This window comes from Quercus suber, unplaced genomic scaffold (assembly GCF_002906115.3).
Source record: "Quercus suber isolate HL8 unplaced genomic scaffold, Cork oak 2.0 scaffold_2, whole genome shotgun sequence".
Classification (NCBI taxonomy): domain Eukaryota; kingdom Viridiplantae; phylum Streptophyta; class Magnoliopsida; order Fagales; family Fagaceae; genus Quercus; species Quercus suber.
The window spans coordinates 2,753,643-2,768,872 of NW_027069469.1; the positions used below are offsets into that span (position 1 = coordinate 2,753,643).

At 35.8% G+C, this 15,230-nt stretch overlaps 1 protein-coding gene and 1 long non-coding RNA gene across 5 annotated transcripts; both read right to left on the bottom strand.

Annotated features, from left to right (window-relative positions):
* Positions 1–5,248: 5,248 nt before the first annotated feature.
* LOC136062238 (ATP-dependent RNA helicase-like protein DB10) lies at positions 5,249–11,295 on the bottom strand. Of its 4 annotated transcripts, XM_065761078.1 has the most exons (11): positions 11,285–11,295; positions 10,890–11,167; positions 10,557–10,656; positions 10,244–10,316; positions 9,424–9,893; positions 9,198–9,317; positions 8,992–9,105; positions 8,462–8,558; positions 7,088–7,167; positions 5,589–5,706; positions 5,249–5,477 (listed from the first exon to the last, which is right to left on the bottom strand). In XM_065761078.1, the coding sequence occupies exons 1-3, from the start codon at positions 11,291–11,293 to the stop codon at positions 10,632–10,634; spliced, it is 312 nt and encodes a 103-aa protein (XP_065617150.1). In that variant the 5' UTR covers positions 11,294–11,295; the 3' UTR covers positions 5,249–5,477; positions 5,589–5,706; positions 7,088–7,167; positions 8,462–8,558; positions 8,992–9,105; positions 9,198–9,317; positions 9,424–9,893; positions 10,244–10,316; positions 10,557–10,631. The 4 variants fall into 4 exon arrangements, with proteins under 4 accessions (XP_065617150.1, XP_065617174.1, XP_065617201.1 ...); XM_065761102.1 differs by lacking the exon at positions 10,244–10,316; XM_065761129.1 differs by lacking the exon at positions 10,244–10,316 and having other exon boundaries at positions 9,424–9,933.
* A 1,263-nt stretch (positions 11,296–12,558) lies between these two features.
* Positions 12,559–13,364, bottom strand: LOC111996047 (uncharacterized). The gene is made up of 3 exons (XR_002881179.1): positions 13,146–13,364; positions 12,944–13,043; positions 12,559–12,643 (listed from the first exon to the last, which is right to left on the bottom strand). It is a non-coding gene; the product is annotated as an uncharacterized LOC111996047 (long non-coding RNA).
* Positions 13,365–15,230: the final 1,866 nt, after the last annotated feature.

Here is a 15,230-nt window from a genome sequence, read left to right on the forward strand (position 1 = left end):
TTTTTTTTTTTTTTTTTTTCATATGATCATATCTTCCCCAATTCTTTTCTTCTCTCTCATCTAACCTCTAGCATATTAGAAAATAATCGAGTCAAACCTCACTCTAGCATATTAGAAAATAATCAAGCCAAGTCTCACTAAATTCATCGACAAAGGTAACTTCGTCACTCGATTTCTCCATCATGGCCAATGACAACAAAATTAGTTGGACAGATCTGTTTCATCAAAGACTGCCCTCTTGGTTCAACTTCTCACACCAGTGGTTCAATTTTCTCAATCCCCATGCATTGCTATCCATCCTCATGAGCCATTGACAAACCTATATCGGTGAGATTTCATTATATTTGGCATGGTGGTACAAGTCTGAAGCATTTTTTTGGTTGATTAAAGAGATGAATATATGGATTAAGAATGAATATAACACTGAAACAAACAAAAAAAAAATCATAAAATTAAACATAAACATAAACATGAAAATAAATATTTATCTTTTAATTTGAACCCACAAACATATGTTATTCTTAATTCAATAGAGGCATAGGAAAATATGAAAATTTCAATGTCAATATTTAAAAATTTTAAGCTATTCGTAACCCTACCTCCTTCATTCTCATATAAATCAATTTTTGACTATTTATAAGAGAGACCTTAAGCTTTAGAGTTTCAAACAAGTTTTACTCTCTAAAGATAATCTTACTTTTTTTTATATAATATTAGATGCATAATATTTTATTCTCACCTACATGAAAAATTTGAAGGAAAAAAAAGGGATATTGTTTGAATCTTCTAAATAAGTTGGCTTTTAAAAGAAGGGCCTCTAGCAGCAACAATAGTCCAAAATAGTTAATATCTTGCAGGCTACAAGCTCATATCATATGAGCCACCTAAATTAGTAGACCACTTTCTAATACTATCGGAAATCAAACTCACACATTCATTTATAAGTATTTTTATAATGCACGGGTATAAAAGAAAAAAAAAATATTTATTTCAATATTGTTAGCGACCGTAGGTCTATGATAATTAGCTCTTACTTCCTCAAAACCAAGGTCTAACAATAAGTACAAGCAGTAGCACTGATTTATTGCGAAAGTCTTTTCCTAAAGTACGAGATAAGTAACTAATGATAGAGATTGTGTATTGATCCACATTAATTGGAATAAGTTTCTACCATAATTTCTTTAAAAATGATATATGTCTAAATAAGAGCATTTGGTTGTTTGCAAGGCTTTTTGACTACTATACTCTTTTTAGTTGTTTATTTGGTTCTTGAAACCATGTAAATAACAAAGAATGAGGTCGAAAAAACAAGTGTTGGAATGAGTACATGCCACGTAGGTTCAATAATAACAAAGTGCCAGAGTGAATAATGTTATATAATATTATTTTTTAAAATTATTATATTTCATAATGAAATTTAATTCTAGTAAAATAACTATAATTAATTTTATTTGGCTTTTTATGTTTATTGTTGTGCCTTGCATATAATTAAGGATTTCAAAAAAATAATAAATGCCAACATATATACTTGTTTATTTTTATACATAATTGAAAATACTTTTAAGGGCTACAAATATATTAATTAAGAATAATTATTTTTTAATATAAAAATTAAACAAAAATAATATTACAATAAACATAAACATGAAAAATAAATAATCTTATTTTATTTGAACCCACAAACATATGTTATTCTTTATTCAAATAGAAGCATAGGAAAATAAGGAAATTTTAATGTCAACGTTCAAATTTTTTAATCTATTTATACCCCCATTTTCATTTTTTATCATACAAAATCAATTTTTGACTATTTATATGAGAGATGTTTAAGTTTTAAAGTTTCTAAGCTATAAAAAAAGTTTAAAGATTTAAAGGTAATTTGACCTTATATTTGTGTAACATTTCTCAAATTAGTAATTTCATAAATTATGATTTCAAAGATACCATAATTATCAAATTGTGTTTCGTTGGGTCCTCAATATATTTCAAACAAAAGCTCATATAAATAATTCTTGAAGCATTCGAAAACCCAAATCATTTACTACCAAGTAAAACATGTTTTTCAAGAATGAAATAATTCGTTGTTAATTGTTTATTTAATTTCAAATAATTCGAGATTCTGAGATCAAGTCCAAACACTCATTAGAATTGGAGGATTAAAATTATTGGGGCTATACTCATCCAAAAAAAAATCAGCTTATAGTAGTGTTGGGGCCTCTTTTCTTTTATCATTCTGCCAAAGAAAACAAAGGACTCAAATGATGAGGGGCATGTTGGAGCCTAGATGGAGTTTTTCAATGCGCGGTTTGGTTTAGATCAATGAAACTTTATTTGGTTTATAGATGAGATGAGAATGCCTAAGTAGAGGCCACATACAATCAAAGTCAAAACTTTTCCTATATGTCGGTTACAACCTTTTCTTGCTAACAAATAGAAATATACATTTTCTTTTTTAGAAGAAGAAATTTAGATGTGTTGGTTGAATATGATTCAACTAATACAAGTCTTTAATGTGATAACAAATATTGGAGATTAAACCCTCAAAAAAATTGTAAAAATTTAAAAATGAATCCCCCCCCCCCCCCCCCAACAAGTTATGTAGCCCATAAACTCAATAGACTTCTAATAAACAAGAAAGAATATAAATTTTAAAAAATGTATTTCAAGCCCTAATGCTAACAACTTATTTCAACGCAAATAATTGAACTACTTTTTTTTTAAGTTTTAACAATTATTAAATGATAGTCTATCATATAAATTATCTTTCTTTTTTAGAGGAAAAAAAAAAGCTAGCAGATCTAGCAACATGTGTTTTTTTCCTACTACAAAGCTTATTCCAAACAACAATATTTCATTAGTTCAAGTCATTTCAACTCTGAGTAGTCAAAATGAGTAGGGACTATTTGGTAGTGTATTTTAAATAGCAATTTTTAGTTTTTAAACAATATTTCACGTTTTTTCATGCACTTTTTCACCCACATTTATTTTCAAAAAATACAAACAAAATTACTAGAACAAAATTGCCAAATGAGTCCAATGTCTAGAGTAATTTCATCAATATTTCATTGAACAAGGCCTAAGTCTAACACTGTTACCTAAAGGCCCCCAAATATATCCCAAATGAAGAGGAAATGTGCAGAATACCAGTGTAATATAGTTGTATATAGTTAGTTAAGCATCGGTTGAAAGTATAATGGAAACTAGCATCTCGAGTTTTAGAAACTCGAGATGCTGTTCCACCGTGTCGCGGACCAGTTGGTGAGCTGGACTTAATTTTGTCCACTTAGATCTCGAGTCGTTAAAAATCGAGATGTGATTTTAAAGAACTCGAGTCTTAAAGACTCGAGTTTTACTGGAAATTTTAATAACACAAATATAGTGAAATTTCAAGGAACTCGAGTCTTATAGACTCGAGTTCCACTGGGCAAAACACATTACACGCTGAGCCCTAAAAAAAATTTAACACTTAGCCATATATAAACAAGCTCACTACACAGCTCACCCAAAAACAGAGCATCCTCAGTCTCTCAGCCTCACTAAGTCTCTCAACCTCACTAACTCTCACTCACCCATAACTCTCACACCACATTGCCTCTCACTCACCACACTGCCTCTTTCACTGCTCTTTCCTCTCAACAAATTCAGATCTCAGGTAAGGGTTTGCATAATTTGATTATCATTGTAGTTGGGTATTAGTTGTCTATGGGTGTGGGTTAAAGATTTTGACTATTTATTTTGTAAATAGTTGACATAACTTAGTTAATTTTCCAATATTGTGAATTAGAACTTTGTTTTGTCAGTGTTAATTTTTTGGGTATTTATTTGCCCATTTTGTTAACAAAATTGTATTCATCATTTCTAGGCTTTTATTTTTAGCATGATCTTACACGTTTTTTTGACTTTGTTCATCATTATTTTGGGTTTGAAATGGGTAGTGAATGAATGGATATCATAATCAAATGCCAGAAAGTAATTCTTAAAATGCACTGACCTATACAATACATGGCTGTATAAGGAATTAATCATTATAAAAATAAAAATAAAAGGATAAGAATTGGTCATTTTGGAAACAATTTGGTATCTGGTAATGACATTTAATCCTTAAGGATATGGAATACTTTGGTTTTGTGAATTTAATATGTTTTGTTAATGCTACATCATCTTTGTAAAGTCTCTCATATTGTTCTATGTATTCTTTAAATATATATATATTATATATATTTATAATATACAACAATTGCACGTACACATTTCAGTTCCTGACTTGCCTGCATGTGCAGGAAAAAAAATTTCCCAGTGGAACTCGATTTTCTTGAACTGGAGATTTGCCACTGGGAAAAACAGGGGAAACAGGGGAACCCCTTCTGCCTGAACAGGGGATTTGCCCAAAGTTTAGGAAAAAAAATTTCCCAGTGGAACTCGAGTTTATAAAACTCGAGTTTCACTGGGAAAAACAGGGGAAACAGGGGAACCCCTTCTGCCTGAACAGGGGATTTGCCCAAAGTAAGGAAAAAAAATTTCCCAGTGGAACTCGAGTTTATAAAACTCGAGTTCCACTGGGAAAAACAGGGGAAACAGGGGAACCCCTTCTGCCTGAACAGGGGATTTGCCCAAAGTAAGGAAAAAAAATTTCCCAGTGGAACTCGAGTTTATAAAACTCGAGTTCCACAGGGAAAAACAGGGGAAACAGGGGAACCCCTTCTGCCTGAACAGGGGATTTGCCCAAACTAAAACAAAAACTAGCCCCGGTAGAACTCGAGTTTATAAAACTTGAGATCTATAACTCGAGTTTTATAAACTCGAGTTTTACTGGGGGAATTTTTTTTTTTTAGTTTGGGCAACTCCCCCTGTTCAGGCAGAAGGGGTTGCCCTGTTTCCCCTGTTTTTCTTTCTTCTTTTTTTATTTTTTTTATTTTTTTTTATTTTTATTTGGCTCCAAACTTTCAATACTTTTGAAATAAAAAAAAACCCCAGTAGCCCGATCTTTAGTCACAGGTTAGGTTTAAACCTTACCAATGGTTGGCATCAATTTTGATTTTCAACTTGTGGTTGAAAAGCCATATGTTACCCAACTAAAATAACGTCCTTTAATATTATCTCAATCCCAAGCCATTCACTGCAATATACATATGTTACCCAACTACAATAACGTCCTTTTATATTATCTCATTCCTTATCTTCTGTTTTTACTGCACAACTCATAGATGCTACCATATCACATGTAAAATTTCTATATTTCTATTACTTATCTTCTGTTTTTATGCACAACTCATAGAGGCTACCATATCACATGTTAAGTACGAAAAAAGTATTTGTGGTGTCAAACCATTTTAATTACATAAATTCGGATCCTCTTCTATATACTAAAGACCAGCGTTCCTTCTCAGATTTTTAATGCCAGGGCCACAGAACGCCTCTATAGATGCATAAGGTATCCATGAGAGAAATTCGTGGAGAATGCACACCTCGTGGTTCACCTGAAATTGACAAAACCAACACTGTGATCAATACTTGTTCTCATGCAAGGCCAAAATGAAAACAAGTTGTCAGATTTGCAACAAGTTGTAGAAATCCTGGAGAATGCACACCTCAGTAGCATCGCGGAGAAGGGCTACCATGCCTGCTTCCACAGAAACAGCTTTTAGTTGTGCCCCATTGAAATCATCAGTGGAACGGGCCAATTCTTCAAAATAAACTTTTTATGCCCTGTTTTTGTAAATGAGGATTGATTAGATATGTGGTTTGATTGATTTTTTCAGAGGAAATAAGTTTAATACTTCTTGGCACACAAGAACCAAATAGATATATACCTTAATCCATCCCACAAGGGTCCAACAAGAACCAAATATATATCCTAAAGAATCCCTTAATCCATCCCACAAGGGTCCAACAAGAACCAAATAGATATATACCGAACCCATTAGACACACTATAAATCCTTAAAAAGATCCCAGTTAAACATAAAAATATAGTGCAAAGTAAAATTGAAGAACTGAAAATAGTGTGTATATTTTAAATCCCAAATTTAAAAAGATCCATGTATATATTTATCAACCAAATTGAAGGGCAGAAAGCAAATTGCTTTGCAGCTAGGTATGAAACATAAGTTTTCCTTGATGCATTTAGACAAAACTGAAGAACTGAAGTAAACACAGTCTAGGAAGATTGATTCATGTATATATTTATCAAACAAAATGAAGGGCAGAAAGAAAATTTCTTCACAGCTAGGTGAGAAACATAAGTTTTTTTCTTGATGCATTTAGAAAATACTGCCAGCAATAGAAACTGCAGCTCCATCAGTATTCATTTCAACTGCCAACAAGCTGTAATTAATTATTTCAAGTTAAAACAGGTAAACAACAAATCTAAGGCCTAACTAAGGTATTAAGAAGCCCCTGCCCCTACTATTTGGCATTTGAATATGCCACACCTCAGTGTGCAAGAGCCAGATCTTCAGTTAGGCCATAAGTTATCCAAACCGAAGTAAGAATCCTGAAGGAAGCTGTCTGACTGCTTTCTTGATCCGATCAACCCATTTCAGGAGGGCAAGCTCATATTATGTTTCTCCTAGAGATAACAAATGGGGTTAGGAAAATCCACCAAATCAGGGATCCTCACTCTATTTTCAAGAACAGTAGATATTTCTCTGCATGATCTCTAATCTCCCCACCAAAGGTAATCATTGTAGATGAAACAAAACAATGCAAGTCCTTGGAGACATCAGCATGTAAGTGATGCAATTTTCATGGGAAACCATCCACAAATTTGAAATCTCTCTGTCTTCCCTTTCATACCCTTAAAAGAAGGCCACCTCCTGTTGTGGTTCAAATCAAAATACTTTGTTTTTTTGGTCTGTACTGATAATATTTGAACTTAAGACCTAGCCTAATCCCATATTATACCTTCACCACCTAAGCCATGGCCAAAGGACAAACTTATTGTGGGGAACTATGAACCCTGGCCTTTGGTTCTACCCTTACTATAAATGAACTTTACCAGAAAGCTAGCCTATATTTGCAACAGATTAAGGTTGTGCTTAAAACAAAAGGGATGTTAAAATCATATAAAAGAATCTGGTGAAATTCACCATGCTGTTCTTTTAAATCCCAACACAATGCATTTCGATACCGTTCTTTCTGGTCACGTCAACACTGATTTTTCTCCAACCTGAAAATAGTCAGAACAGTGGTTAATAAAGGGAACAGTTTGGAAAAAAAAAAAACAAAGGACAAAGTAAACCTCAAAATTCTATAAGAACCAAAATTGTTCAACTGAAAAATCAGTTAAAAAAAAAACCTAACTCTTATATCTATGGACTTTAAAGCAATAATCAAGAACTTTATAAATCGGATCAAGTCTACAGGCACTCCATTTGAACTATAAGCACACTATATTTTAATTAATGAAATCTGGTAAAAAAAATAAATAAAGCTGCATGCTCTTGAAACTTTAATAACATCAATAGTTATAACAAAAGATAGAAATTTGTTTCATTAAAATTTTATACATTACAGCTCATGAAAAAAATAAAAAATATGAGGCAGACAAGTTATGAAAAACCAATTTATTGTTGTAACTTGTATATTATATCAGGGTAATATCTTTTATCAAAATGTTAAATATTTGAGGTCATGGAACAAGTTAAAATCAGATGAGGCAGAGAATTAATGACAAAACAATGTATTGGTATCAATTTTAGAATTAAGAAATGCCACAAAACCAGGAAAAAGAAAACCTTCCCATAAAAGCACATTGAGCGGCAGGATACATGATAAAATTCTAAAGAAAGAAACATAAACAATAGCAAGCTTCCAAAATCCAATTTGGCATTAAGCTTTGAATATAGTCAAAAGGAAGTGTACCAACCTTGTATGCAGATAGAAGAGTTGATTCATAGAACCGCATCTTCTTAACATCCTTAGAAACCTTCATTTCCAGGTCCTTTTCAGTAGGAAGCCTGATCCGATAGCTGTGATGCTCAACAGAACAAAAAAAAAGACAAGTAAGAAACTAAAGCTTTAATGTGAGGGGGGAGTAAATAAGATATACAATGTGCATTATAGACTAAAAGCATGGGTCCTACCGCCGCTTGATGATGTCTTTAAAAACAGCCAACATGGATAGTACTCCAAGTTTGGCAATAGCATGATCATTATCTTTAGAAATTTGTAACATCTCCTTTAATGATTTAATATTCGGCTCCATATTTGCAAGGAGTGCCACAAACTGCACATAGAAATGATCAACCAGTTGTATCCTGGGAAGCCAAATTGGCTGAGAGACAAATTAAATGGCCAGAGTAACTTCTACTCTCAAGTTTTCACAATTGGCCTATACAAAAAAAGTGGCTTCTTTAAATTGCAAAATCAAGTGGATTCATCCATTTGTAACACATGTATTAACAAAAGGAAGCAATTTGCAAAATAGATCAGTCCATAGCACATAAAACAGAGGCATTCACCTTTCCACACAATAAAGAAACACATTACATAGACATAAAAGTCTATTGCCAAATGCTGGATGGACCAGAGCCACTCAATGAATTGTTTGCAATTGACCTGCGAAGGGGAATAATTTATCAAATAAATCCAGTTTCTTTCATTAACAGTTTAATTTAATGATTGAAAGCTATCAGGTCACAGATCCACAATATTCATGATTGAAAGCTATCATTAACAATACAAATAAATTTTACAATTTAAAATCATGTTTAATTTGCTTTCCCTGACTGATATACAAAAGGAATGCAATGGTATATTATTCTTAAGTCCTAACTAGCATGAGGCTGGAGCATATGGTGATTATAGAATGAGATCAAACAACAAAATTCAAGCTTTAATGATCTCATCTGCAGTTCCCATCATCGTTAATACGCAAGATTAAATTAATGATTTATGGTTTAGTCCCAAGATTACACAATACAGAGGTTTTACTTCTGTGATCACGTTGTAAACTTAGCTTGACTTCATTGAAATTTAGGGCACATAATACCATTTCAGAAGTCCTGCCTTTGCATGATCTGAACCGTGAAATTGAACAGAATCTAGGCATAATAATTCAAGCTTGATTTATATCTGGGTGAACATTCATCTTCCTTGACTGGATCTAACATATGAAGGAAAAGGTTTCAATAAGAGTCTGGCACATAACAAAGATAAAAGCAGTCATCAACGAAAGTACTCCCCCAAATGACTCACCTGCAAGATGCGAGCTCTTGCTTCTTCACTAGGATGTGGAAACTCAATTTTACGATCCAATCGACCATAACGCATAAGAGCAGGGTCCAGGGCACAGCTGCTGCTTTCTTCTCCAATACGCTGATTTACATATTTAGTCTCACATGAGACTCCCAGCAACAAAGTATGAAAAATACACTAATGAAGGAAATTGACTTAGATAAAGGGCAGTCAAGTATGAACATACCGGTAGCAAAATATAAGATTATCCCATAACTCTAAATCCTCAAAAATTTTAACTGCCGGGCTTGCTCAGCCATTAGTTGCCATTTTGAAAGCATGTCATCTCCTCCAACAGCAGCACGGGCTGCAACGTTTGCCGCTGTTGTCCTCCCCTCCTTCATGTTTGTCAATATCAACCCGCTACAATGATCCACTAAGAAGAATGAGATCCATTGGCAAATCCCCTATCATCCTTCCCACCACCTGAGGATCTTCCCCACCCTTGTGGTGAATCCTTGCGTTCCCTTGCATTCTCACTATTATAAGGCGGCCCACGCTGGTGTTGAGGTGGTGAGGCTGGCCGACTCCTTTCCATCATTGCTTGGCGAAAACTGCGTGGCGGGCTGCGCTCATGACTGCGGCTGCGCTCACGGTTCAAACTTTATTTCGGTCACCCCAAGCAGGCCCCTTGGGGCTCCGGCTGCGACCTCTATCCTGTCCATAGTTATTACCACGGTCAAACCTGTCTCAAACACTAAAAAATCACACATTACTTCTCAAAATACTCTTCTTAAGTGCAAACTACACATTATCATGGCTCTTGTTTTTTTCTTTGATAACTCAGACATTAATTCCTATTATTTGAAGTCCAACACACAGAAAAATAATATATACAAATAAACAAGTGTTTGAAACAAAGTCCTGAGTAAATGCTTCCCCAACCCACTATACACACACGCACACACATACACACACACACACACACACACACACACACACACATATAGAGAGAGAGAGAGAGAGAGAGAGAGAGAGAGAGAAACAAGCTTTTGAAATTAAAAGACCTAATTGAATTGGTTTTACTCCCCTCCAAAAAGCTGTGGCCACAATGACAAAGAAAAGAGGAAAACACTTCCACTGCAAAATGAAATCCAAAAATGCAGATAAAAAAAAAGTCAGGCAAAATTCCAATTTATGCATATTATACAAGTAAATATTAACAAATACAAAACCTGCAAAGAAATTGTTAGGCTGAAATAATAATTCTACCATGGCACAATGGGAGGACTTCATTCTCTAGAGGCACCAAACCCAATATATAAATTTAAATGCACCAATTTGCGGTTAAAAAAAGAACAAAAAAAAAAGCTCCATTACCTCTCACGTGACTCAATATCATATCCGCAACCTCTTCCACCATAACCCAAATCGTTACGTCCACCCCGACCCCCATCACGACCACCAAAACCAAAACCAGCTACAATTAACCGAAATTTCATTCAGCTACAATGAAAACTTCAACCACGTAATGTGTTTTAAAAATTCTCAGGGGATGAGGGTTCATAAAAGACTTAAACCAATATCCAAAATATGCAGTAGATATTGTTTCAGGATATATCATTGCCCCAAATTTTGATCCTTGGAAAATAATGTACCATAGAATGCAGTACCAAAACGTAGATAATGTGACTATAAAATAGAGTCCCCAACCTGATGTCTTTGATATCCAGCCCTCGAGCTGCAACGTCAGTGGCTACAAGAACTGGAGATCTCCCAGTTAGGAACTGACTGAACACATGATCCCTCTCACCTTGCGATTTGTCTCCATGAATGGCAGCAACACCAAAATGGCGAGTAAGGTTGCGGGCAAGTTGATCACACATCTTCTTGGTTGAACAAAAGATAATTATCTTTGATCCTGGTTCTTGAGATTGTAATATCTGCTCCAGTCGTCTGTGTTTCTCCATGGATGACAACACTTCAATATGCTGCAAGATGCCAATATAGAAATATCAAGTAACTATAGCACAAATGACCATAAACTCTATCAAATGCTTAAAAGTCAGCCTTTTTTAAAATTAGGAGTAGAGCTATCTATCAACCACCTCTATCATACCCTGCAGAAAAGTGAGCCTTTTGTACGAGGTACGACCTTGATCACATGTTTAGAAGACTATTTTTAGGACCCTCTTTAAATGCCACACCGTGGGCGTAGTTGCACCACAACTTTACTTGCCTAAAGAGGCATGTTTACAGCTTCTTGTCTGATGGATTACAGCCCTTTCCCTTAACAACCTTCATATTTTATTAACACCTCTAAACACATTCACAGATACTATTTGATCCCTTCTATCGTTTCTCATGAGATTAATGCCCAGTGAGCGTTGTTAAGTAGTCTTGGAAGCAACCAAAGTAAGCAGCTCTATTTAGAAGTTCTCATTTCCTTGTTATGTTTGTTCTGTGTATAGAAGCAAAGATTGCTAAGTCTGTGCTTTATCATAATATTCTTTCAGTTTCACAGTTTAATTTCAAACTTTTTTTAATTTTTTGAGAAGAAAGTTTAATTTCAAACTGATAATTTAGATATGTCCTTTTTTGAGCTCAACAGGGTAATTTAAATTTCATATCCATGTTTCAAAAGTAGATATAATTTACTCCTTGGAACTCAACAAGTGCAAATGTTGATAATTTAAAATTTAGAATAAACAAATAAATAAACAGAATCTGTCCAATATAGTTCCAAAATCAAAGGCTATATATAACATATGTTACACTTAAAAAACAAAGTATCCATCACATATATAGTGAAATAAGAATTAAATGAACATATAACATATGTACCTGAACAGTCTTCAAGTGGAAAAGGATTTGTGTTTATTAATTAGTTACACTTTCCCCATCAAAAAAAAAAAAAATTAGTTACACTTTCAATGAACTCTTAACGCTGCTTTGATTATTTGTTATTAATAGAGCCAAAAAAAAAAAAACAAATGATTTTCAGGTACTACAAAAATTCTATAGAAATGCTGATTTTCTAATCTGTCATTTTTCCCTAAATAGATCTTCACTTGCACTGTATTAAGTTTTTAAAAGAATGTGACAAAAAAGTATTCAGTCAAAACCTTGCACCTATCAATCAACCGAAAAAAAATTAAGAAAAATGATAAGACACACCCCATGCTCCAAATAAGGCGTCATCAACTTGGACTAGAACATATTAAGAGTAACATAACAATAACATTCTAATATTTCATAAATACCAAAATACCTCTGAACTTATACCAAAACAGACAAACATGGTGTAGAGAATGACTTCAGCCACAAATTTTTTTATTTGTCATAACTAATATGGACAAAAATAAACAAACCAATAATACAAGTGGACAGCAGGAAGTGGGGTTAATGAAACTCACTTAACCCTCAAGTAGCAAGAGGATATCTGTGGCAACAGTGCATCTTGTCCCCTGAAACCATTAAGCACAAAACAAAAACTCAGTAATTGAGATAGGATAGAATAACCATTTGATGATGAATTATCTTATTACACCAAAGAATAAAAAGCTCACTGATCATTACAAGTGACTAATGAGAACCAAATTGGACTAATTGAATTCAACATACAAAAACTATGACATTTGAGAATTTACAAAAACCAATTGAATTCAAGATACAAAAACTATGACATTTGAGAATTTACTACGACATATATCTCACAGGCACCATCCATAACACAAATTAATTTGCTGCATGCATCTTTAACAAACCTCTTTTTCAATGTTCACCAATTTTGCGTTTTCTAACCCTCGTGGAATGTTTGGGCGGGGGAGGAGGCTGCGGGGCATCAGCCTTAGGCTCATCATCGTGCTGCAAACACATTAGGTGCATACAATCAATATTCGGTGTAATGATAAGAATAAATAGCATATTGCAAAATAGGCATAAACATCGTAATTAATGTTATCGTACCATAGAGCTGCCTTTGTGTCCTATTTTGTGTCCACCTGTCCCACAAGTGGGTGCTCTTCTAGCACGTTGCGGTCTACCTCGTGGGGGTGATGGCTGATGAGGGGGATGCTCGTCCGGTACATCAATATCTGGCTGTAGCGGGTCAATCCCTACCGGAGGTCCTAGAGGGTCGGATGAGGATGAGGTAGGTGGGTAATGATGCTCTATGTACAGGCCAGGAGTGGGTTCAGTACTGGGTGGGTCCATGGGTACAGTGAGTGCAGTGGAGCTGGTGGGTGGGTATAAGGGTGTCTCAGGGTGCATAGGAGGGGTGAAGGGACTGGGCTGCGAAGGTGGGGTGGGTGAAGGGACCTCAGGCTGAGGAGATACATCTACCATGGGTGGAGGGACCTCAGGCTGGGGAGATACATCTACCATGGGTGGAGGGACCTCGGACTGAGGAGATGCAACTGGGATGGGTGGAGGGACCTCAGGCTGGCGAGATGCGTGCGGGATGGGAGCAGGTATCTCAAGACTACTTACAACCCGATGGGTTATTGCACACCGACCACGGCCCCTAGCTACACTTGTGCTTGGGCTTGCTGTAGCAGGCCGACCACGGCCCCTAGCTGCACTTGTGCTTGGGCTTGCTGTAGCAGGCCGACCACGGCCCCTAGCTGCAGTTGGGCTTGGGCTTGCTGTAACAGGCCGACCACGGCCCCTAGCTGTGCTTGTGCTTGGGCTTGCTGTAACAGGCCGACCACGGCCCCTAGCTGTGCTTGTGCTTGGGCTTGCTGTAGCAAGCCGACCACGACCCCTAGCTGCGCTTGTGCTTGGGCTGCCAGTATCACGCCGACCACGGGTCGGTGTAGTTACGGGTGCTGTACTTGTGCTTGGGGCTGCAGTAATTGCTGATTCAGTCTCAGTACGGTTGTTTGCCTGCCCAGTGGCTGTAGGATCACCACCAAGCCCAGCCACATTATATAGGATGCGCCGGACATGATTGTGTTCTCGGCTGCCTACAGGAAGCCAATTCAACAACGCTAAATGACTTTCAATCTGAAACACAGAAAGAACCATTACAATCAGAATTTTCCACATTTATGTAACAATTATAGAATGCATAATATAGTACTTATTAATCTACTTAAATACTCATCTAAACTAAGAAGTGAAAGTTTTATTATGATACTATATGCAACAAAAACTCTTTTTAATTGGACGTCAGTAAGATCAACCAAATTTGTTGAAAGAAGAAATCAATTGATTCTACGTTCGTACATGTACTAAAGAAAAAACAAAGCAAGCAATAAAATATAATTAGAACACATTACCAACTGATGTAATCTAGCACTGTTGCGGTCGATATACTTTCGAGTGACCGGACCGTACCATTTGTAATAGTCATGATCACGGGCCATCTCACCAGTCTGAGGAGGTGCACGGCAAACTCGTTGTGCTCTGCTATTCCATGAAATGATATATGGTTCATGCTCCTGCCTCCAATTCTTTTCCACCTTCCCACGCAAGTCTATTCTATGTAGCCTATCATCGTACACAACATGGTCAGGCCGCTCTTGCGCCAACCCAAACTGTCGAAGGACACGGTCTGGGTGGTGTGTCTCCACTATGCAAAAACACACAAGCGGCACCCTTGCTGTCCACGTACCCCTCCCTGCAACGCAGAAGTCAGGAAGGTGGACAAAGTGTGCCTCGTATGGCTGCCACACAATCTACAATAGAAACAAAAAAACAATTATCATAGCATCTTAAAATGTGAAACAAGGGAGAATACATAGATACAAGGAAAAACAAAAATTAAAACGGCAGATATGTTAAAGTATGAAGCAATCATATTCTTAAGGAAAATTAACATAATCGAACAGAATATTTGAATATTATTACCTGGTCCGGCTTCATTGTAACTAATTGCTCACGATAGTGGACCAAGGCCATCCCGGATGGCCTACTCTTCGAGCCTGGCACCCGCACCCACCTACAGTTACGAGCGAATAACATAAGATAAGTGGCTACTTAGTTACTAAGAAGAGTACATTGTATAACACACTAAATATCGAAAAAAATACTTACTTAAAGGCAAGTGGA